At 37.1% G+C, this 23,917-nt stretch overlaps 1 protein-coding gene across 6 annotated transcripts in view; it reads right to left on the bottom strand.

Moving 5' to 3' along the window:
• The window catches only part of DPP6 (dipeptidyl peptidase like 6), a 1,185,884-nt gene that overhangs the window by 331,873 nt on the left and 830,094 nt on the right, over positions 1 to 23,917 (bottom strand). For all 6 annotated transcript variants that reach the window (XM_063641745.1, XM_055269771.2, XM_055269769.2 and 3 more), the window contains one exon: positions 1,321 to 1,395. In XM_063641745.1, coding sequence (XP_063497815.1) covers positions 1,321 to 1,395 — 75 coding nt within the window. The remainder of the gene's footprint in view (positions 1 to 1,320; positions 1,396 to 23,917) is intronic.

Raw genomic sequence — 23,917 nt, 5'->3', positions numbered from 1 at the left:
ATTTTTGGTGGTTTTCAAGGGTGATGAAGGAAGCTGAAATGGTCTATGATCTGTGAACATCGCACCCAGGTGCCTGAGGCTGAAAGAGGCAAGTGTAAGGCTGTGTCTAGGTAATGCAGAGTCCCAAGCCTTTCAGAATGTCAAGTTCACCAACTGATCCCAATCAAAGAGATAAAGATGCCCCATTGTTTCAAAGAATTTGGATGGAAAAAATGAAAACCTTTATAAAATGGATGTTTAAAAATGGAAAAATGGAAGACTGAAACAGAGTCCAAAAAATCTACAGTTGGAAGAATAAAGTTGAAATCTCCAGTAATCTAGTTGTCCAATGAACTTCTAAAAGAAAGTTTAAGAATTCAGAATTGAACTTGCATCTTCATACAAACCAATACCCAGCTTTCCTAGTGGATATAAACCAAAAAGCTTGACTGTCTCACACCAGAAATGATTCTCTCAAACTCACCATGGAGCCATTCTGACCTGAATTAAAATGCAGGAGTCATTATAGCTCACAGAAGCACCAGGAAACTCTATTTCAAATGGTCTCAGAAATGCCAGGGAGGCAGTGGTAGACTCTGTTTTTATTTGCCAGAGAGGAAAGTTCTTAAAACATACGTTTCTAAAGTTGCTTATCTCTTGTAAACTGAACATCTTCTCCACTTATACAAATAAACTTCACCTTCCAGCTTCTTTAAAATTAAAGAGCCATAATGAAATTTGAAATACCAGCATGTTAAATGAAAAAACAAGAAGAAGGAAGTTCCTGGCTTAGGAAGTTTTAGACTGCTACTAAAACACAGTGAGATTTTACAGAAAATTCTGGTGAAATTTTATGGGAGGCTCATATATACAGAAGTGCTAAAAATAGGCATTTAAATAATGGAAGTGATAGCTTCAGCTCTTCACTAGAACACTATGAGGACCAGGAGATAATTAACATATTATTTCAGTTTAAGGAGAACCTGGCAGTTGCTTTTTGTTCTTAGGATAAAATCTATTATTTCATTGAGAAAACAGCCAGAAAAATAATTGCACAAAAGGGCAAGATTCATATCTATGAAGAGACAAGTTCTCACCATCTTCCTAAGAAAAGTCTATGAAAGAGCCTCTAAAATATGTGACTTTTTTCCCCTGCCAAGCAGATATTTATACCTTTCCTCTCTCCTAGGTGGCAGTATGATATGCAAAAGAGACTTCCAGGATGTACAAAATATTTCTGGATTCAAAGATCACTAAGTATAGAAGAGTCAACGAAATACACTTATTGAGATATTAGAATAAAGAAACAATTCTTTTGTGGCAGAAAAGGATAATACTCACAGGTTCCACATTGTATGAAAAAAGTGCATACTCTCTATCTGGAGATATTTCATATCTGACAGCTCTTAATGATTCCTAAAAGAAAAAATAGACAAAGAATTTTAAAGCATTACATATGACAAGTCAGAATCTTATAATAAAATTGTATCTGCTGGTGCCATTTTCAAAATTAATTAGCTATAAATTGGCTATATCCTTTCTTTGTTAGCTGAATAATATTTAGCTAATTGATGTTTTTCACATTTTATTTGTATTTTTTTTCAAATTTCAACAAAACATACTTATTGGACTTACTGAGACAAGCCAATATAAATAAGCATTAAAGGCTGTGTGCAGTGGCTCACGCCTGTAATCCTAGCACTTTGGGAGGCCGAGATGGGTGGATCACCTGAGGTCAGGAGTTCAAGACCAGCCTGGCCAACATGGTGAAACCCCATCTCTACTAAAAAAAAAAAAAAAATACAAAATTAGCCAGGTGTGGTGGTGCATGCCTGTAGTCCCAGATACTTGGGAGGCTGAGGCATGAGAATTTCTTGAACCTGGGAGGCAGAGGTTGCAGTTAGCCAAGATTGGGCCATTGCACTCTAGCCTGGGCAACAAGAATGAAATTCCATCTCAGAAAAAAAAAAAAGAGAGAGGAAGAAAAGAAAAAGAAAGAAATAAGCGTTAAAAAGCAAACTTTTCTACAAGACTCTCAACCTCTTGATATGTTTAGAAACCTTTTTCTCACTAATTCTAAGAAGCATGTAATAAGCAGAGTCGTTACTAGACTAGAATCACATTGTACACATTATTTTGCAACTTGCTCTTTTTCCAACATGGGCATCTCTACAAGTCAGTTCATAGAAGACTAACTATGACTTTTTCCTTCAAATGTCTTCATAGTACAAACATCATCCCACATAAATGATACCATCAACTGTGCTGTTTTCTTTTAATTGCCCCTGCCCTCTGCACTGCAAGCACATTGCTCCACAGATAGCCACACCCACCCCCCAGAGCCCACATTGCTGACCTGGTGGACATCACTCTACGCAATGCTCAGGCAACCACATGAAATCACAGAGATGACAGAGGTTAGAAATGACATCACATTGGCCGGGCATGGTGGCTCACGCCTGTAATCCCAGCACTTTGGGAGGCTGAGGCAGGTGGATCACCTGAGGTCGCGAGTTCGAGACCAGCCTGACCAATATGGAGAAACTCCGTCTCCACTAAAAATACAAAATTAGTCGGGCATGGTGGTGCGTGCCTGTAATCCCAGCTACTCAGGAGGCTGAGGCCGGAGAATCGCTTGAACCTGGACGGCAGAGGTTGTGGCGGACCGAGATCACGCCATTGCACTCTAGCCTGGGCAACAAGAGTGAGACTCCATCTCCAAAAGAAAAAAAAAAAAAAGAAGTGACATCACATTATGCTCCTCTGCACCTTAGTTTTCTCATGCAACAGTACCTTAAGGAAATGACTCCAAGGACTTGGGTTCCTTTGATTGAGTAGTGATCTTTAAAGAGTTCATAATATCACATGGTGCACACCTTGGGATATACTTTAATTTACTCACTCAATTCTCAACAAAAAGAGACAATCCATTCCTGTTATTTATGGTAGTTTTGTTCTATAAAGTCATTGCGAACACTAGTTCATGTGCAACTAGTGGATACCATTGCTTCTATGAGAGACTCAACGTTCGTTAGTTTCCTTTGAACCTCTGGTCACAACATTTTAGTCAAATGACCAATAGATAACCTTGTTTTATGTGTCTTTCTTTTTAAGGACACCTTATCGAATATATATTGTTGATTCATAAACATTGGACTCATGGCCAACAACACAAGAGTTGTGCCTAAGCAAAGCTTATCTCAAAGACGCATTTTCTCCATAAGGCGTTCACAGCCTTCTTGCCCTTAGTGACACTATACAGTACTTCAGCACTATGCCTGGGACCCATTTTCAACAGTGAGATCACCAGCGTAAGGTACAAACATGCAAACAAATGGAGCACCAAATAGAACAACAGAAAAGGACAGTTGTTCACAGTATGAAAGTTGAAACGAGAAAGCAGAATAGTGCTTTGTTCAGCTGCAGCTGGGAATGCCAACATTGGACAACTCAAATCTTTTGCCACTATGCCTGAGAACAACGGCAAAAGTGCTGTGATTATCACCTCGGGGCTCACAGATACATTTTATCACATGGGTGAATTTGGAAATATAGAAGCTGTGAATAATGAGGATAGATTATAAGCATTTCTAGTGAGCTCTTACTATAAACAATGTTGTAATGAAGATCCCAATCTATGTCTTTGTTGATATATGTGTGGTTTTCATATTTTTGTATAGAATAGTTTTAAAATTAAATAGGTATTGCCAAATTGTTTTTCAAAAATGTTTTTGGAATGTGCACTCCCACTACAGATGTATGAATGCATGTTTTCTTCCCTCCTCTGGAAGCATAAGGTGTTTTTTCTTCAATTTTGACCCTCCTGTAGATGTAAATATGCCTCATTGATAGTTTAGTTTTTGTTTCCCTGCTTACGGATACATTTGATCCTTACTATCCACATTTTAGATAATGTTGATTTTATCTTTGGAAAACTGTCTATCCATTTCCCCTTGAAAATATTCTCCATGCTTCCATTTTTCTCCTCCTATTCATTCTTAAACTCCTGCCTGTCATGTTCTCACCCCCACCACTCAACCACAATTGCTCTTCTCAAGGTTATCAGAGACTCACTTTGCTAAATGTCATAATTTCTCAGCTGTCATCTTACTTGGCACAGCTGACCAGTCTCTCTACTCCTCGAAGCCCTGACTGTACCTGGCTTCCTGGACACTCATCACCTGCTTTTCTCCTGCCTCCCTCACTGGTTCTTTTCATTACCCTTGTCTAAGGTATGTGCATTCTTTCCTGAGGTATTGCAGTGGCCTTCTACCTGCTTTCCCAGGCAGCCAGGGCCATCTCTCAAATATGCAAATCACATCGCTCCCCTGGGAAACCTTCCCACAGCTTCCCATCTCACCTGTGGGAAAAGCCAAAGTCCTGACTGACCAGGCAGCCCTGCTGGACCTAGTTCCCTCTTAGCTCTCTGCATCCATCTCCCAGTATTCTCCCCTCAGTCCCATCCGCTTCACTCCAGCCACGCCAGTCTCTGTCCATCCTAAAGCAAGCCAGGCACATGCCATTCTCAAGGCCTTTGCACTTCCTCTTTCTTCTGCCTGAAATGCTCTTGACCTTTCATTTCTTTTGGCTTTTATCTCGAGTCACCTTCTAAGTGAGGCCTTCCATGTCCTTCAATGGCTAATATAGCTAGATATTAACCACTTTGCCTCTGACTTTTTATACCCCTTTCTCTGATTTGTTTCTCTAGGTCTAATCATATTAATACATATTTTATATTTTTTAACCTATTTATCTTAAATATTGCCTGCTTTCTTCATTAGAGTGTAAACACCTTGAAAGGAAAATTGTTTTAATCTTTAATTTCTCTCAGCAATGTTTTGCAGTTTTCAGAATACAGATTTTGCCCATATTTTGTAAATTTATTCCCAAAGATGTACTATAATTGATGCTTTGTACATATAAAAGTACATGTATATTTTAAATATCCAATTGTTTATTGCTAATATGCAAAATTCATTTGGGTATCTTGACCTTATTTTCTGTAGCATTGATACGTGTAATTATTTGTTCTGGCAGATATTTTCTGTATATGTCTTAGAATTTTCTACAAAATCATATTTCCTGTGTATATAGGTTTTTCCTTTCTTTTCTATCTAGACACTTTTTATTGCTTTTGGTTAGCTTATTGCATTCTAGAGAACTGCCAGTATAATGCTCAGTAGAAGTAGTGAGAGTGAACAGCCTTGCTTTTTTCCCTAATCTTAAGGAGAAAGCCTTCATTGTTCTCCATTGGGTATGATATTTGTGGTATTTTTAATAGATATCTTCTATCAGGTTGAAGATATTCCTGTCTATTTCCAGTTTGCTCAGAGTTTTTATAATGAATGTATGTTTAATTTTGTCAAATGCTTTTTCTGCATTTATTGAGATGATTATGTTATTTTGCTTTTTTAGTCGTAGTGTGTCAATATGGTAAATTACATTGTTCGATTTCAAATGTTAAACCAACCTTGCATGCTGGGATAAGCTATTCGACCATGATGTATTACCCCTTTTTATATATTGTTGGACTCAATTTGCTAATATTTTGTTGAGGATTTTTGCATCTGTGTTCATGAGAGAATGTCATCTGTGGTTTTATTTTCTTTTAACTTCTTTGTTTGGTTTTCATTTGAGGGTAATACTGCCCTAAGAAATGGACTTTGGAAATATATCTTTCTCCTCTTCTATTTGTCTAATAAGTTTGTGCAGAATTGGTACTATTTCTTACATAAATGTTGGGTAGAATTGATCAAGTGAATCAATTTGGGCCTTGAGTTTTAATATGTGGGGCTTTTAAACTATGAATTCAATTTATTACAGCAACATCCAGGTATTCAGGTTACTTATTTCTTAACTGGTGAACTGTAATACTTTGTGTCTTTCAAGGACTTTTGTTTCATTTATGTTTTCCAAATTATTAATATGTTTGCTTGGTGTCAGATTTTTTTTTCCATTATCTCTGCTCTTGATTGATTTTATTGATCTTTTCCAAAAACCAGCTGGTCATTTTTTCTAACATTTTTCTGTTTTCTATGTAGTTGATTTCTGCTCTTTTATTACTTTTCTTCTGTGTACTTGGGGTTTTAAATCTTTTTTTCTAGTTTTTTGAAGTGAAAGCTGAGCTCTAATATGAACAGTTAAGGATATAATTCCCGTTTAAGTATTGCTTAGTTGCATACCACAAATTTTGATATTATTGCTTTTATTTTCACTCACTTAAAATACATTCAGTTTCTTCTTTGGCTAATTTGTTAATTTGATTTAGAAATATGCTGTTCAATTTCCAATTATCAAGATATATTCCAGATATTTTTTCTGGTATTGATTTCTAGTTGGTTTCTGTTAAAGAACATACTTTGTATAATTTCCATCCTTTGAAATATATTGAGACTTGTTTAATGGCCCAGCATATAATCTACTCTGGTGAATGTTTCATGTGCACTCAAAGGAATGTGCATTTTTCTATTGATGAGTGGTGTGATGTACAAATGTCAGTTTAGTTGACTTGGTTAATAGTGTTTTCAAGACTTCTGTATCCTTATTAAATTTTTTTTTTACATGGTCTATCGATTACTCAGAGAGGATTGTTGGGATCTACAACTTTAATTATGGATTTGTCTATTTCTTCTTTTGGTTCAACCAATTATTGCTTCAAATATTGTAGCTCAATGCTAGCTGCATACATCTTTAGGATTCTTAAGTCTTCTTAATAAACTTACTCCTTTATCATTATGAAATATTTCTTCTTATTTCTGGTAATATTCCTTGTTGTCTATTTCATCTAATATTAACATAGCCATTCAAGATTTTCATTGACTAGGGTTTGGATGGTATATCCCTTAAAATCCATTTCATTTTGTTTTTTTTAAGATGGCATCTCACTCTGTCACCCAGGCTGGAGTGCAGTGGCATGATCTCAGCTCACTGCAAACTCTGCATCCTGGGTTCAAGCAATTCTCCTGTCTCAGCCTCCCGAGCTGCTGGGATAACAGGCACCCACCATCATACCTGGCTAACTTTTATATTTTTAGCAGAGACAGGGTTTCACAATGTTGGCCAGGTTGGTCTCGAACTCTGACCTCAGGTAATCTGCCAGTCTCAGCCTTCCAAAGTGATGGGATTACAGGCATGAGCCACCATGCCCAGCCTTAAAATTCATTTAATTTTAACCTATGTCTTTATATTAAAATTAGATAACATAGATAGCTTATAAATTGGATCTTTCCTTTTAAACAAAATTTAAAATCCTCCAGGAGTATTAAGGGGAGCTTGTAGGCATAAGATACAGGAAATCTGTCCTTTAAACTGTCAGTTATATTCCACCCTATATTAGATCAGATTTCTTAATGCCACTATTGTCCAAGAAAGTTCTAACATGTTCCAAAGGTTTTATGTGTTTATATTTTCGCTTTCCACGTCAGTGTTTAGAGTAGGGCAAAGGTTCAAACAGAAGTCTTACATGAGATTACATTCAGAGGAGCTGGATATATTTTATTATATTTAAAGGACCCTTTGAGAAAAGGAAGGATATTTTAAAGAACTAGTTAACTAATTCTACAAAAATTTCCACCCAAAACCTAACCATATGTTGAAAACATTTATCATTCCTGGCACACCTCCATCTGTCACGTAGATGTAACTTTTCATCTGGTATAATTTTTCTTACTCCAAAGAACTTCCCTTAAGTTTCTCATAGTATAGGTTTATGGCTAATAAATACTGTCTGATTTTCTCTGAATATATATATCTTCATATATATATCTTTATATATAAAAAGATATATATATATATATATATATATATGTATATATATTTTTTTTTAGAGGAAAAGGTCTCATTCTGTTACCCAGGCTGGGGTGCAGTGGTATGATCATAGCTGACTGCAGCCATAAACTCCTAGGCTCAAGAGATCCTTCTGCTTCAGCCTCTTGAGTAGCTGGGCCTACACAAATTCTGAATCTTTGTTTTTGAGAGATATTTCTGTGGTGTGTAGAATTCTAGATTGACAGTGTTTTATCCCTCCCAGCACTTTAAATGATCTCATTCCAATGTCCCCTGGCTCACAGCACCTCTTTTGAAGAGTCAGCTGTTTTCTTAGGTTTGTTCTTCCAAACATGTCTCGCTCCTTTGGCTGCCATTAAGATGTTCTATTTGTCACTCATCTTAAGTAACTTGATTATCATATTCTTTGTTATTATTTTCTTTATGGAGTTTATCGAGTTCTTTACCAAATTTGGAAGAAATTCAGTCATTATTTCTTCAAAAGTTTGTTTTATCTTCTTTTCTCTCTTCCCTTTCTGGAACTTTAATGACAAGTATACTAGTCTACTTCATACTGTCCAACAGCTTATTGACATGCTGTTCAGGCCTTTTTTTTTCAGTTTCTCTTTGTTCTTGGTTTTAAATAGTTTCTATTGCTACTGCTTAACATTTAGGAGTTTTTTTTTTTTTCTTCTGTGGTATCTAACCTGGTGTTCATCTAGAGAATTTTTAATTTTTTTTTAATCTGTAGAAATTTTATCTGGGTGTCTTATAATCTTTAATTTCTCTTACCATCATGTTCATGGTTTTCCTTATAGCCTTGAGCATTTGGAATACATTTATCTTGGCAGTTTTAATGTGTTTTTCTGCTAATTCCCTTATCTCTGTTATCAGCAGTTCTGTTTCTATCAACTGATATTTCTCCTCAATATGAATCACATTTCTCTGCTCCTTTGCATATATCATGTTTTATTTTTAAATTAACACCAGATATTTTTAATTCTCTCTTGTTGAATTTAGGACTTTCTGTTTTCCTTCAAAGAATATTGGACTTTTTATGACAGGCAATTAATTATTTGTGGATTAACCTGACTTATTCAAGGTTTTTAAAAAAGATGTTTTAAGGGTTATTCCACAGTGGCCATTAGTCATGCATCACTTAACAATATATCTTATATGTTCTGAGAAATGTATCATTGGGCGATTCTGCCATTGTGCAAACATCACTGAAAGTTCTTACACAAACCTAGATGGTACAGCCTACTCCACACCTAGGCCATATGGCATAGCCTATTTAAGGCTCCAAACATGTACAGCATGTTACTCTACTGAATACTGTAGGTAGTTGTAACACAGTGGTAATTTTTGTATATCTAAAAATATCTAAACTTAGAAAAGATACAATAAAAATACGATATTATACTCTTAGGGGACCAATGTCCTACATCCATTGTTGACTAAGATGCCATTATGTGACACATGACTATATTCGAGTGCTAATTGAACCGCATCCTAAGAAACTACTTTCCTGGGGTCTCTGTTTAATGTCTCATGGTTAGAATAAACTTAAATAATTCCTGACAATATATGAGCTCTGGGAATACTTCATCTAACAGAGTCCTGTAGTTGTTATTTCCTTCGAGTTTTATTTTGTTCTGCCTTTTGATGTTTCATTATTCACATATAAAGATCAATAATTAACAAGGTCTCAAAGGGAAATCTATGTATTAGGCTGGTGCAAAAGTAATTGCGGTTTTTCAAACACCACATGTTCTTACTCATAAGTGGGAGTTGAACAATGAGAACACATGGACACTGGGAGGGGAACATCATATACTGGGGCCTGTTGGGGGGTGGGGGGGTAAAGGGAGGAATAGCATTAGGAGAAATACCTAATGTAGATGATGGGTTGATGGGTGCAGCAAACCACCGTGGCACGTGTATACCTACGTAACGAACCTGCACATTCCGCACGTGTACCCCAGAACTTAAAGTATAATAACAATAATAAAGTAATTGTGGTTTTGCCATTAAAAGTAATTACTTAAATAGATTTTGTGAGTATTCTCTAGTTTCCTCCTTTTGGGTACTCTGTCTCATAAACTGTAGCCATCTTCTTTTCTTGGACTCTGACTTCTGCCTTCTTAACTTGGCAAGACTGCAGGTCTTGAATTTTTCCCCTTCGTGCTGCAGTCCAGCATTCACGCAGAAAGCCCACAGGATGGCATGGTTCAGTCATCTGTCTTTCTTTTCTCGGGGATCACAGCTGTGCACTGCCTGCTGTCCAATATACGAAAACTGATTTTTTCTCCACATTTTATCCCATTTTATAATTGTTTATGTTAGGAGGGTAATTCTAATCCTCTTATAGTCTCACGGCCAGGACCAGATGCCAAGAAACAAATTTTAGCTTGTTTTGCCACAGCTCTATTCCCAGTGCCTAACAGTGACTGGGTTATAATAGAGATGCTCCCTAGATGTTTGCTGAAGAAATGAATGATTACATCCTCAGCTGTTACAAGGGTGGCAACAATGGGGCTGATATGCAATAACACCAAAAGAAACCAGCAAAGAATGCAACTTTCTACACTTAGAAATTAGTCTGGGTCACATTCCTTGATAGAAGGTCAATTGCTAATGACACTGCCGGAGACAGTGAGAATTCCAATTTTCTCTTTGAGAAACTCACCACTGCCATGGTTAGGGGTGATTCCATGCACTTCTGACCACCCCAGTCTCCATTTTGGACTTTGCTGCTTATGACCATGCTAGGTTAGGTGGATCCACTTATCTAGTGGATAAGCTTGGATGCCCCTGCTGGGTGCTACAGATGAGTTCTTCCTGAAATCAACAAACTTCCTGTCTTGGTCGAAGTTGTGATTTTTTGAAGCTGGCTTTCTCCTTGGCTAGAAAATACAGTCTTTCTCAGAACAAGTGGCCCTGTTACAAATTCAAGGGATCCTGTAGCAGCTGTACAGATTTTGAGCTGTAGGTCTACCTGCTCACCAAGTGCAAATAATGAATGCAAGAAACATCTAACACATTCCTGAACATTTGCTCTATGAATCAAAGATCAATTTCCCAAACAAAGCAGGCCTCGGTTTCAGGCTTGATTGAGCTAATTCTAAAATATTTTTGTTCATTTTCTATTATTTATTTGTCTTTTTGTGCTCAATTTGGAAGAATTCCTTGTCAGTTGTAGATATACTCCTTTCACTTGTTACCTGGATGTAAATATTTTCCATTATTTGTCTACTAATTTTGTCTTTTTTTTAATTAAAATTTAAAATGTTATATGGCAAATTAAATATGGCTATCTTTTATAGCTTCAGGATTTCCTATTTTGATTAAAAATTTCTCTCTTTTTATGAAACCAAATTTAAAAACATTTAGGCCTTTAATCCAATTGGAACTTAATTTTGTATATTTGTACAATGAGACTTACATTACATCTTTGTAGATGAAGAGTTGGTTATGCCAGCACTGTGTTCTAAGTGTGTCACCCTATCCCTAGTGTTTCTCATGTCAAATACTCGTTTATATTGGAAGCTTCTTTCAAATTCTCTAGTTTTTCAGCACTCTCTTTGCTACTCCTATGCAAAATTTGATAGTTTTAAGCTTGGACTGTGGATTCAGACAGACTATGATTCACCTCCTGTTTATACCATTCACTATGAGAGCTGCTGAAAATTTCTCAATTTTTTGTGTCTCTGTAAAGTGTAGATAACATTTGTACCTACCTCATAATTGATACACAAATTTAATAAAGTAATTACAATACCTGGTACATAATAAGTACTCAAAGTGTTAGCTATTATTGTCATTGAGTTGAATATAACGTCGTTCTTATGTGTTTTCACTTCAGGTAAAAGTATACATTACTATGCATTTTGAAATGCTTCATGGCTACACAAAGGTGTTTATTCTTATATATGACAATCAAGATCATTTTGCAAAATGTTTAACACTAAAGCGGTTTCAGAGTTCTAATTAGGATTGTATTAAAGTTTGATATCAATTTTCAAATAATTAACATTTTAAATATTTTCTTATTTAATATTATACAATTTATTTAATGTCTTCAAATTTTTAACAAGATCTTATAGTTTGCTTTGTTCAGTCTTCTGGAGTTCATGTCAGATTTATTTGAAGTCTTTTTATATTTTTGTTCTTATTGTGAATGGAATATTTTCTCCGTTTTCACTTCAAGGTATTTATACTGGAGAAGAGAAAAGCTATTGAATTCATAATATATTTCTTGTATTTAGCCATATTAAGATATGTTCTTGTTAGTTTTTTAAAAACTAACCTATTTTAGGTTTTTCAGAAATAAAATTCTATTGTGAGAAAAAACATGTCATTTTTTTCTTTTATTTTCTAGTTCTTATTTCAATCATTTGGTTTGGTTGCACTTTCTTCTAGAGCATATTAAATATTAATGGTGATGGTGAGTATTCTTGCCTGATACCTGACTATAATTGAAATGGTTTGATTGTCATCTAGAATGGTTTTCACTGATGGTTGGTTCTTGGTAAACAGCCTTTAGCATATTTAAGGAAGTATTTATTCTTACATTAGCAAGGATTTTTATTAGGAGCTGTTGATAAATTTTATCAGATCCCTTTTTCAGCATCTAGTGACTTAATCATAAGGATTTTTCTATCATTTTGTAGTTCTAATAAATTTTGTTGATTGATTTCCTGATATTTAAATGCTGTTGTAATCATTAAACCTTACTTTAGCATATTATGATTTTGGTACACAGCTGAACTCCACTTGTTAATATTTTGCTCATAACTTTTATACTTACTAGAGAGATGGGTGTATACAGTATTTCACCTTTTGCATTACCTGGGGCTACCAGTTATATCGATAACACAATTTTTAATAACATTATGCTGACTTTAAAAATATTGGTCTACATGTATGATGATCCCATTTATATAAAATTCTAGGCATATTTCTGAGGAGATACATATCTAAAGGATTGGTTTGTTTTTCCTGTAGTAGATAAATATATGATAATAAATGCAGAGAAGAACAGGTGGTTGTTAGTGGAAGAAAGAGATATAAAATGATAGAATGCCCCCAATTTGTCAAGTAATGGAAGGGAAATGAATGGCAGAAAAAGCATAAATATATCCAGAGGCTTTTTTGAATACAACCTCCTCATGAAACTCATAATAAAAAAACCCTATATATACAAGATAAGTAATGATCAACAAAAGACAAATACTGAAAAGATTGTTACAGGAGAATGCTATGTGCAACTCTGTGGGTGCACACATCAAATTTAACATAAATAGATGATCGTATTCTCCTTTCCTGGTCAATGAGAAAGACAGAACCCTTGGGCCTGGAGATAATGTTAATGATAGTGGCCACAGCCTGCCTCTGGGCCCTGAATTCACCTGAGAATAATTTAATTTTGAATCAGACAGACTCAGGTGCTGCTCCCAGCACTGCATTTACTGAGTCAGAGAAAACCTGAAAACATAGATGCCATAGAGCAGAGTGGAAAGATGATTAAACATCCACATCAAAAATGTGTCCAGATGGTTTACAGCTCAGTTCTCTCTAACCTTGAAACAGATCGTTCCCCAGGACTCAGCTGTGTCTGATCGTTCCCCAGGACTCAGCAATTTTTTTTTTTTTTTTTGGCATTAGGCTAAACTGACTCAATGTTTTGCATCTCTAGTCTTTGTTTTAGGGCAAATGTAGCGGCCTCCAGGAGTAACCAGGTGATATGTAATGATGGACTCACAGACATGAACACAGTGTTTGAAGCAGTGGCTTCCTTCTCAACAATGGAATGGCGGCCTCGGCCCCATCTTACAACTGCAGCAACCAGGGCTACAGGGGGATCCTGTATGCAGTCTAGAAATAATTTAGTTTGGAATTAGACAAAGCTGAGTTCAGCTCTCAGGACTATCAGCTATCAGCTGCGTGACTTAGAAAAAGGTTTTTTAAGCTCTTTTTTTCTGATCTTTAAAATAATAATAAAGTACTGAAGCTCACAAAGTTCCTAAGGATTTCGATTAAACAAGATAATGAAAGCAGAGTGTTTAGGATTCTTTAGTCACACCATAAGCACTCAAAATATCAACTATTAGCTAATTAAGTTTAATTTAATTAATAAACTAGTTAATTAGCTCTGCATATACCTTGCAGTGTCTTCTTCCTCAAAGTGGCTTTGGTTTTCTACTTTGCAATCTGTTACTCTCCCCACTTCAGTTTCTGAGTTTGACATCTCCCCATCCATGAGCAAGGCTTGAAAAACCCCAGACCACATAGACTATTGTTTAATCTCATCTGCCTGTACACAAAACGAAGGCAAGTGTTATCAGTTCTACTCCTGTGACGTAACTTAAACCAGCTCCTCCTCTGTGCCTTCAAAGCCATTGCCTTAATTTAAGACCTCCATCACATTCACCTGGACTTGAAGCAGCCACTGTCGATGTTTTGTTTGTAATCTTTACCTTCTACAAACCCCTTTCTTATTGGTGACAGTTATTTTCCTAAAGCACGGTGGCTTTAAATTCTAACCAGCTCAAACATTCTAACCCGCCTGGGGGAAGGTCTTGTGCCGCATGGTGACATCTTGTCCCTGCGTAAAGAATCTTACCATGAGTTCCTCAAATTGTTGATGTGGCTGATTATTTGTATGACCTACTGACATTGAAAAAATGCTGATCTGTTTCTGAATGAAGAAGTTTTACTAATTTTCTTGCATATAGACATTTCAGCCTGTATGTTGTAATTGGTAGCCAATGATTGTAAGCCCTGTATCATACCCTCCAATGAAAAGGACAACTCACATATGAGGAGTCCCCTCCCTTGTCTTAAGCTTTCTTACAAAAGCCTTCCAACTTGTAGCAGACTCCGGAACACTCTCAACTTTGTTGGTATGTCTTCCTGGGCTGATCCTCACATTTGGCTTCCAATACACCTTTTATCAAATTATTTCTGCCTCAACAGCCTTAATTTCTGTCAACATTATGGTGTAGCCAGTAGGCTTTGGAGTGACCTCCCTGGACCATCCAGCACAGCTTCCAACATTCATACAGATCCTGGCAACAAACTCACTGTGAGCTTGGATGCCCCTGCTGGGTGCTACAGATGAGCTCTTCCTGAAATCAATAAACTTCCTGTCTTGAAGTTGTGATTTATTGAAGCTGGCCTTCTCCTTGGCTAGCAAGTACAATGTCTTTCTCAGAACGAGTGTCACTGTTAAAAATTCAGGGTGAGGGTTTTTGTTGAATTCTAGGGCAGGGTAAAATAGCTGGTTGAATTTTTCCCTGGAGGTTTGGGGCAAAAGCACTTTTCCTTAGTGATGGCATGAGGGGCACTTTTGCTCCACTTCATAGCTGGTCTCATTCAAAACAATCACGATAGAAAGCAGGTCTTCTAAGACTGAGAGTGCACTGCCTCTAATCAATACCTACTGGTTTTATGCACAATACTTTTGGTCCTTTTACCTGCAAGTGCTTAGATAAGTGGATCCACCTAACTTGGCATGGTCATAAGCAGCAACGCCCAAAATGGGGATCTTTTGAAACGCGTAAAATGATTTACTTGGGCACACAATTGGAAAAAGCTGGATTTAGAATCAGACAAATTGAATGGAAGACTTACTTCCAATAGCACCTAGAAGCTTCTATAAGAAATTTTGAAAGAAAAAATTGTCTCCATTCAAGAGGTAAACAAAAGGATATTCGCAACTATCTCTGCCCTGAAAACGACTTCAGAGACTTTGTCCCTTTCACTTCCAACTGCTCCTCATTCCTCATCCTTTTCTGCTTGTTCCCTCAGCTCCCATACATTTCTTAGGCAGAGATTTTTGGAATTTCACAATGCACACATTTCCTTCTCTCTCAAAAGAGGGAAATGTATGAATTTGGAACAAAAGGAGCAAATGGAAGGACTACAGCATGAGAATGAAATTACTGAGATTACAAAAATACAGATCCAACAAGTTTTTTTCTAAACTGAAACTAATGAATGATACCAATTGATTTATTGCAAGCTTTGCCAGACCATTTATGATCTCGATCTTCCACTGGCATTCGTAAAATAGATTCAGCCACTCATATTAAAATGAAATGCTTAATTGAACAATTAATAATCTAAAAGAAAAAGATAGATAAATGTTTAGAAAAGCTAGGCCCTCAGGTCTAATAAGTCAAAATCTGGAGCTCAGAGCAATCATCTATCTGTGTCTAACACAAAAATTTTGCTTTTTCTGCTACAAAAGCTGAAAGGAAAAAACGCCACCTCCCCAAAAAAGGGAGAAACTGCTAAAAATTTTTCCCCACTTGCATTTGCTAATCAAACAAGATCAGCAAACAAAAGATAGATTTGTTACTATTTCAAGACTACTTGGAGATTTTGTCTTTATTATGCAATTTGGTCAATTTTTAGGTAAAATGTAAACATTGAAAATTGAACTCATTTGAAACTTATAAAAAGTGGTAAAAGAAGTTTTTAAAAATCAAACTTAATGGAAACTGCTTTATCCACACTTTTCACACTTTTGGTCTGCAGCTTTCATTAGATTACCCATAGGGGCAAAAAAAGTTTAGCCATATGAATAGGTCCCAATTTTGTCAGAAATATAACTTGGATCCAGCTGTCTTTTATAAATGGGTGAGTTTGTATGGTGAAACCCTGTCTCTACTAAAAATACAAAAAATTAGCCGGGCGTGGTGGTGCATGCCTGTAATCCCAGCTATTTAGGAGGCTGAGGCCGGTGAATCGCTTGACCCTGGGAGACAGAGGTTGCAGTGAGCCGAGATCGCGCCATTGCACTCCAGCTTGGGCAACAAGAGCAAAACTTCGTCTCAAAAAAACAAAAACAAAAAACTAAAATTCTAAAATGAAATCTGTAAAATCTTTATTTGTGTTTGTGTATGTTTAGATGTGTTTACACTTACTTAGATGTATTATATGTTGTGTCTACCTGGTACCAAATCAACATAAATAAATGAGCACTCATAAATTAGTAAACACAAATATTTTCTAAGTTCATATGACTTAAGTAAATCTTTAATAAACAAGCTGGTTTTTAAATTATTGATAAAAGTAGAAATGTCTTCAAGATTGTCAGCACAGCCTTTTGCCTCATTATACTTGGAAGACATTTTTATATTTGTCTCTGCTAGATATTTTTAAATGTCAGTGTTTGGCAAAAAGGTTATAGAACTACAAGCCCAGCCAAAACCAGTATGATTTTTGTGTAATTTTTTGAAAGGTAAGACTAATGTAATCTTGTTGGTTAAATGAAAACAGCTGTATCTTCTGAGTTATTAGCAAAACACCCATATATTTAACCTAAACTCCTTCCTTAAGTGAACATCTGATATTCGCAGGCCATAAAAATGGTTAACAAGGAAGTAACTTGAAATAATGACTAACTTTGTCCAATATCTCAATTTTCATGAGCAATCCAGGTAAACTGCTAAAAATAAATAAATTAGGTAAATATAAATGGGATAAACTTTTATAAATAATTTTTATGTAATTTTCAATCTTAAAGTTATGTTCAATTTAAATAATACTCATTAAATCTGTTTATTTCCAAATAAAATAATAAAACTATACTATAGCAAAAAATATTTCTAAAAATTATAAAGGAGCTATTTGTATTTTAAAACAATCAGGTAAAGTATACTTTTGTGAATAAAATTGAAACATTTACCTTTCTCTGTACCTGAATTCTCCAGAATTTGTAAACTATGCCTCAACAGTTAAGGCCAAAATAATGATTGTCCAGAGACTGGAGGTTGATTCATTGTTCAGGAGAATGGCATGTAACCTCGTGTCATGATCTACCCCATGTTGCTAGCAACCTGGCCCACATGTGATGACAAGGTTTGTTCTCCCCACTCAGGGACATGACTTCTTGGGAATGAGCCTTCCCAGAGCCAAGGAAGGAAAGAAGGATGTCTACTCTTCTAACCTAAGCAGAGACTGATCATCAATCCTTCCGTGATTAGTTTTTTTTTTTTTTTTATCAAAAGAGGGAAATGATACCCTACAGGTCACATTTGGCAAACTTCCAAATTAAGTCACCTGGGGAAGAAGTCTTGTGTGTCATCTTGTCGCTAAGTAAACAGTCTCACTGTGAGCTCTTCAAATTGTTGATGTACTGATTACTGTGTGATCTACTGACATTGAAAAGGATGCTGATTTGCCTCTGAATCATGAAGTTTTACTGAGTATCTTGCACGTAGGCATTTTAGCCTGTGTGTTGCAATCTGTTGTCAGTGATTGGAACCTTTTTATTTTACCCCTTAATGATAAACGACAACTCTAACATGAGGAGTCCCCTTCTTTTCTTCTAAACTTTCTTATGAAATCCCTCTGGCTTGTAACAGATTCTGGAACACGTCCAAATTTGTTGGTGTGATTTCCCAGATCAATTCTCACATGTGGCTTCCAATAAACCTTTATTACATTATTTCTGCTTCAGTAGCTTTAATTTTGGTTGACACCTTTCCATGTGCTACAGACTAAAGACTACACACAATGCAAGCTTCCTGAAGACCTCTCTTCATCTTTTCCCCAGACCTTCCAGCCACAACTTTTCAAGCCTCTCCCAAAACAACCTACTAACCGCACTGCCTACCCCTGAAATGTGGAATTATCCACCCTTTTAATTTTGCCTATTACGCCATTTCCGACTTTTCTCCCATATTCAAGGACTGCTGAAATGTTCCTTCTGCAAGCCTCTATCTAGAGTTCCCAGCAATCCTCCTCTTTCTCACCTTGTTCTCATTGCACATTGGATTAATACCTCTGTTGCAAAATATATGATGTTGAAACAACTACTTCTTTTATATGCAGGCTGAAAGCTACATAAGAGTAGAAATCTGTTTTTATTAATCACTGTATCCACCCACCATCTTGTCTAGTCAGGGCCTTGCCCAGAGAAGGCCTTCCCTGACTGTCACATGAAGAGTATACATGTAATGGAGGAGTGATGGTACACAGCCCTTAGCCTGCAGGGAACAGCAGCTCTGGGGCCAGAAAGATTAAATCACTACTGTAATTCTTTTCAGAATTTTTTTTTTTTTTTTGAGATGGAGTCTTGCTCTGTCACCCAGGCTGGAGTGCAATGGCACCATCTCGGCTCACTGCAACCTCTGCCTCCCGGGTTCAAGCGATTCTTCTGCCTCAGCCTCCCAAGTAGCTGGGACTACAGGCGTGAGCCACCACGCCCGGCTAATTTTTGTATTTTTGGTATAGATGGGGTGTCACCATATTGGCCAGGCTGGTTTCGAGCTCCTGACCTCGTGATCCGCCCACCTAGGCCTCCCAAAGTGCTGGGATTACAGGCCTGAGCCACTGCACCCAGCCTCTTTTCAGATATTTTAAAGACGTAAGTATAAATACTCATCTACTGTACTTATTTATAATTTTTATTTTATTTTGAGATGGAGTTTCTCTCTGTTGCCCACGCTGGAGTGCAGTGGTGTGATCTCTGCTCACTGCAGCCTCCAGCTCCCTGGTTCAAGCAATTCTCCTGCCTCAGCGTCCTGAGTAGCTGGGATTACAGGCGCCTGCCACCACGCCCGACTAATTTTTGTATTTTTAGTAGAGATGGGGTTTCACCATGTTGGCCAGTCTGGTCTTGAACTCCTGACCTCAAGTGATCTGCCCGCCTTGGCCACCCAAAGTGCTGGGATTACAGGCGTGAGCCACGGTGCTCGGCCTCATCCATTTTAAAAAGTAAAATCATGGTCTATGCGGTAAAAGTTAGAATAAAAGTAAGTAAAATATACTTGTTTTCTGTTCTATCTTGTAGTAAGAGAAGTAGAAACAGAAAAGGCAGGAGAGAGAAAAGTAGGACAAGAAAGAGAAAAGAAAAAAAAAAGAAAGAGAGAGACCATCTGAGACACCGGAGAAAAATGAAATAATGACATAGGGGGACAAAGAGGATCCAGGGAATTGTACAGACAGAAATGAACACAGATGATACCGAGACAGTTTGTGCTACAATTTCTCACAATGCGCAATGTTCTTGCAGAAGATATTGAGTTTTTATGCCACCCTTTTGTTCCTGAACTAAAAGGGGTTTCAAACTCAGAGACCAGTCTGGTTAGAAGTCAGCAAGTGTGGGTCACTGCAGGGCTGGTCAGCCCATGTCCTGTCTGAGGGGCCAGCTGCCTCCTAACTCCAGCCAAATTTTGCTCTCTGTCAGCAAATGAGGATCTTGCTGCTGCCAGATCTTTGTATTTTTCAAGAGATGCCAGAAATCTGGGTTAGTTTGTAAAAACCACTCTGTGGGCCAAACAAAACATTTCAGTGGGCATCACGGGCTGCCAGTTTATGCCCTCTCAACTGTACACAAAAACACGGCTGTTTCCCCTCATGGTTTTCACTGACATACTAAGTGAAATCCAGCCTCAGATTAGAGATGGCCCATGGGCCATTGCTGGCCCACTGAAGTTGCAGCCACCATCCTGGTTATCAGTGGTCAGTGAACTCAGGACAACAGGAGCTGAAACCGAGGCTGAGCCCACTTCCTAGGGGCCAGCCTGTTCCTGGCTGAGATGACACCTGTCAGAGCATCCTGTGCTTCCTGTTCAACAGTGCACTGGGCTCTGTGCAGAACAAAAAGAGAAAGAGGCAAGAAAGTGGGCTTCTTTTTCCTTCCAAATTTACCGTTTCAGGGCTGAGAGGACTAGCGCATAAAGCACTTGACAGAAATTAAGTGACATAGAATAAAGTGAGAATTATTGATGCAAGGGTCAAGTATCCAGTGGAGTTTATTTGAAGAAGTAAAAAGAAAGTAGTCTCGAGTTCTAATCTCAGCCACATTCTGGAGTTCCTCTGGTAGCACACACAGGCCTATTATTTGTTCTTATTTTGGAATGGGTCTAATAATACCTGCCTATTTATGTTTCTTTCTGTGAGGAGTCAGAATTAATTAATTTTTAGAGACAGAGATAAAAATTCAAATTCTACATCTATGATTATATAAAACCAAGAGGGATACAACTTAGAGAAAATACATTCATTTAGATGTTAATTTAGTCATTAAAATAAGCAATTAAAACAAATAAATTAGTAATTAAAATAAGACATAAAAATGGAGAAAGCCTGACATAAGCCTAACAACAGAATATTTTTTTTTTTAAATAATTGACTTATTTTCTCTTTCAAGAATTTCTGGGAACTGTCTACAGCACTTACACACTCATTGTGAGAAGGCAGTCTGCTGTTTTTTGAAAGATGAAGCCAAAATTTTTAAATCCTGATTAAAATTAATGAATAAATGGCATTGAAATGGCAGATATGGAAATCACCACACTAGAAGATAATACACAAAACCTCACCACCCAACAAGATTAAGTATTTTCATAGTTCAGTGTTCACTTTCTAGCCTTTCAATATATATAGTTGTTAGATTAGTATATTGTATTCTTTTTAAAATATATCATAAATATTTTTTGTATCACTACATACCCTTCATAGCTATTATTTTAATGAATACATCATATTTTATCTTTTTTTTTTTAAAAGTTATCTCATTTTCCTAGTTTCAAGTATTTTCACTATTGTATTAATAAATAATGCTGCAACTTTGTACATTTTAGATTATTTACTTATGGAGCATTCCCCAGAGCAATAAAAAATGCATCAATATTGTTACTGCTCCTGAAATGTATCGCTAAGTTGCTTTCCAAACACCTGGCAGAATTTAAGTGATACAATGAATGACTATATAAATCTTAATGCTTCTTGTCACTGCTAGCATTGTCGATAAAAAGGGCCTATACAGTATGAGTGACACAGGTCAATACAGTGACTCATTCTGAACTGGTGCTTTAGATCCACAGCACTATCAGTGGAGGTTAAGCCAGAGAACCGTTCTTAGAAATTCTTAGTTTCCTCACCTCATAAAAGAAGAGTTTGAAAGACACAATCTCTAAATACTATTTCAGCTTTAAATATCTAAATCTTAAGCACTGGTGAAACACTTCATCCTTCTGATAATTTTTGCTCTATTATGTTTTAAAAGAATTGGAGAGATGGTGTTAAATTTTCGTTAAGAATTAAGTCCCCAAGAAATCTATTTAATCAAATTCAGCAAAATGTATTAAGGCTATTTTAAGTGTATTTCTACTAGGAAGGAAGGAAGGAAAGAAGGAAGGAAGGAAGGAAGGAAGGAAGGAAGGAAGGAAGGAAGGAAGGAAGGAAGGAAGGCGGGCGGGCAGGCAGGCGTGAAGGATGAAGAAAAGAAGGGAGGGAGGGAAAGAAAAAAGAAGTCAGTGTTCTACTCAGAAGAGAAAAATTCGTGAGAACTTTAGGAACCAGGCAACCATTGGCCAAATGTCCAAAGATCCAATTTTCGACCATGAGATATATTTGTGGTGGTTCATTTTTTAGGAAAAAAAAAAAACAAGATACATAATAGAACAAAGGCCATTTTATAAGATGTGCTATCTTGTTGACAAGAGTCTTATAAGGAGCATAAAACATAAAATAACATTGACATTTAAAATTGTGTTTAAAAGAGTAAAGTGTAAGGTCCCAGAATTTCTGTGACATCAAACATGTAATTCAAATAAAAGTGAGCTTAGGTTTGATTTTTTATTGATGTTTAGAGTTCTCAGAGTGCCTCTTGCTGTAATTACCAGCTCTGGATGCCTCTGCCTCACTCTGGGATGCAGGCTACACCCAGCTTCATGAGGGATGGACCTCAAAACTAAAGTGGCGTGGATTCCACTGTCTGCTACTGCTGCCTGGACCCATGCAGCCGCCCACATGCGGCAGTGTCCTTGTCACGCTCCTTTGGACTTGGTCATCTTCTGTCTCTTCCTTCATAGAATCACCCCACTCCTCCTGCCTGAGCCTTGAGCCCAGCCCAGGCTCTCTGGTCTAGCCTAACGCTCTGGAATCCACATGTGGCATATACCCATGTTCCAGCTGTTACATCTGTAATTCAGTCCTACGACACTCCTGAGGGATAAGACTGGACATTCAGAATTCATACAGCTGGCTGGGGTCTTGTTGTTCCTAGGCAGAGCACAATGCCAGTGCCGGGAGGTAGATCTGAAGCTCAAAATCCTGACCCTAGCAGAGCACAATGCCAATGCTGGGAGGTAGATCTGAAGCTCAAAGTCACGACCCTAGTGCTGAATGCCCCTCCACACCTCTCACTCACATGGATGTTTCTGGAAAACTGCTCAACTCTATTGTTTTGTTATTCTAGAGCAGTCATTCATAAAACACATAGCAATGGAGCATCTACTACGTGCAGGTCATGGTGCTGAGCACTATGTGGGAGACAAAATTAAATCCCAAACAGAACCTGCTCCAGTGAGCTTAGAACTGGGCAGCAGCCTTTACAGCTGAGGAGAGCTGCTTCAGAGATGATGTGCTTCTGCTTTGGGGACAATTGTACTTTTATTTGATTCATTTTCTGTAGCAATGTAGACAAACACTTCAAAAATTCTCAAAAGAGGAAATGGATCAAGATATTTTGATAAATGTTTTCTAAAAATCAATTCTTAGCTACCATCAAATATGATACGCTATCAAATAATAAGGATTATGAAATAGCCCACTATATATATATATATATATATATATATATATACATATATATAAAAGAATGTCCCCGAAATTGTGAACCATGACATAATCATCATAGAATTTTAAATGTATACACATACAGAAACTTTTTTTTTTTTTGAGATGGAGTCTCACTCTGTTGCCCAGGCTGGAGTGTAGTGTAATAATCTCAACTCACTGCAACCTCCAACTCTCGGGTTCAAGCGATTCTCTTGCCTCAGCTTCTCCAGTAGGTGGGATTACAGGCATGCTCCACCATGCTCAGCTAACTTTTTAATTTTTAGTAGAGATGGGGTTTCACCACATTGGCCACGCTGGTCTCGAACTCCTGACTTCAAGTGATCCACCTGCCTTGGCCTCCCAAAGTGCTGGAATTACAGGCATGAACCACCGCACCTGGCCTGAACTCAACAATCTAAAGTGTTTGTGGTATTGTGAAATATTTCATGATTTCTACCATTTAAAAGCACAATAAAGGATGACTGAATTAGTACATTTAGTCAAAAGAAATTGTTCGGGGGAAGGCAAGGTGAAATACATCCATGTAAATACAGAACTTAGCACAAGCTCTGAATTTGCTTAATCACCAGCT

The sequence above is a fragment of the Symphalangus syndactylus genome, chromosome 6, assembly GCF_028878055.3.
Source record: "Symphalangus syndactylus isolate Jambi chromosome 6, NHGRI_mSymSyn1-v2.1_pri, whole genome shotgun sequence".
Classification (NCBI taxonomy): Eukaryota; Metazoa; Chordata; class Mammalia; order Primates; family Hylobatidae; genus Symphalangus; species Symphalangus syndactylus.
Note: the sequence above shows the minus strand (reverse complement) of the source record. Positions and strands in the feature narration are given on the sequence as shown.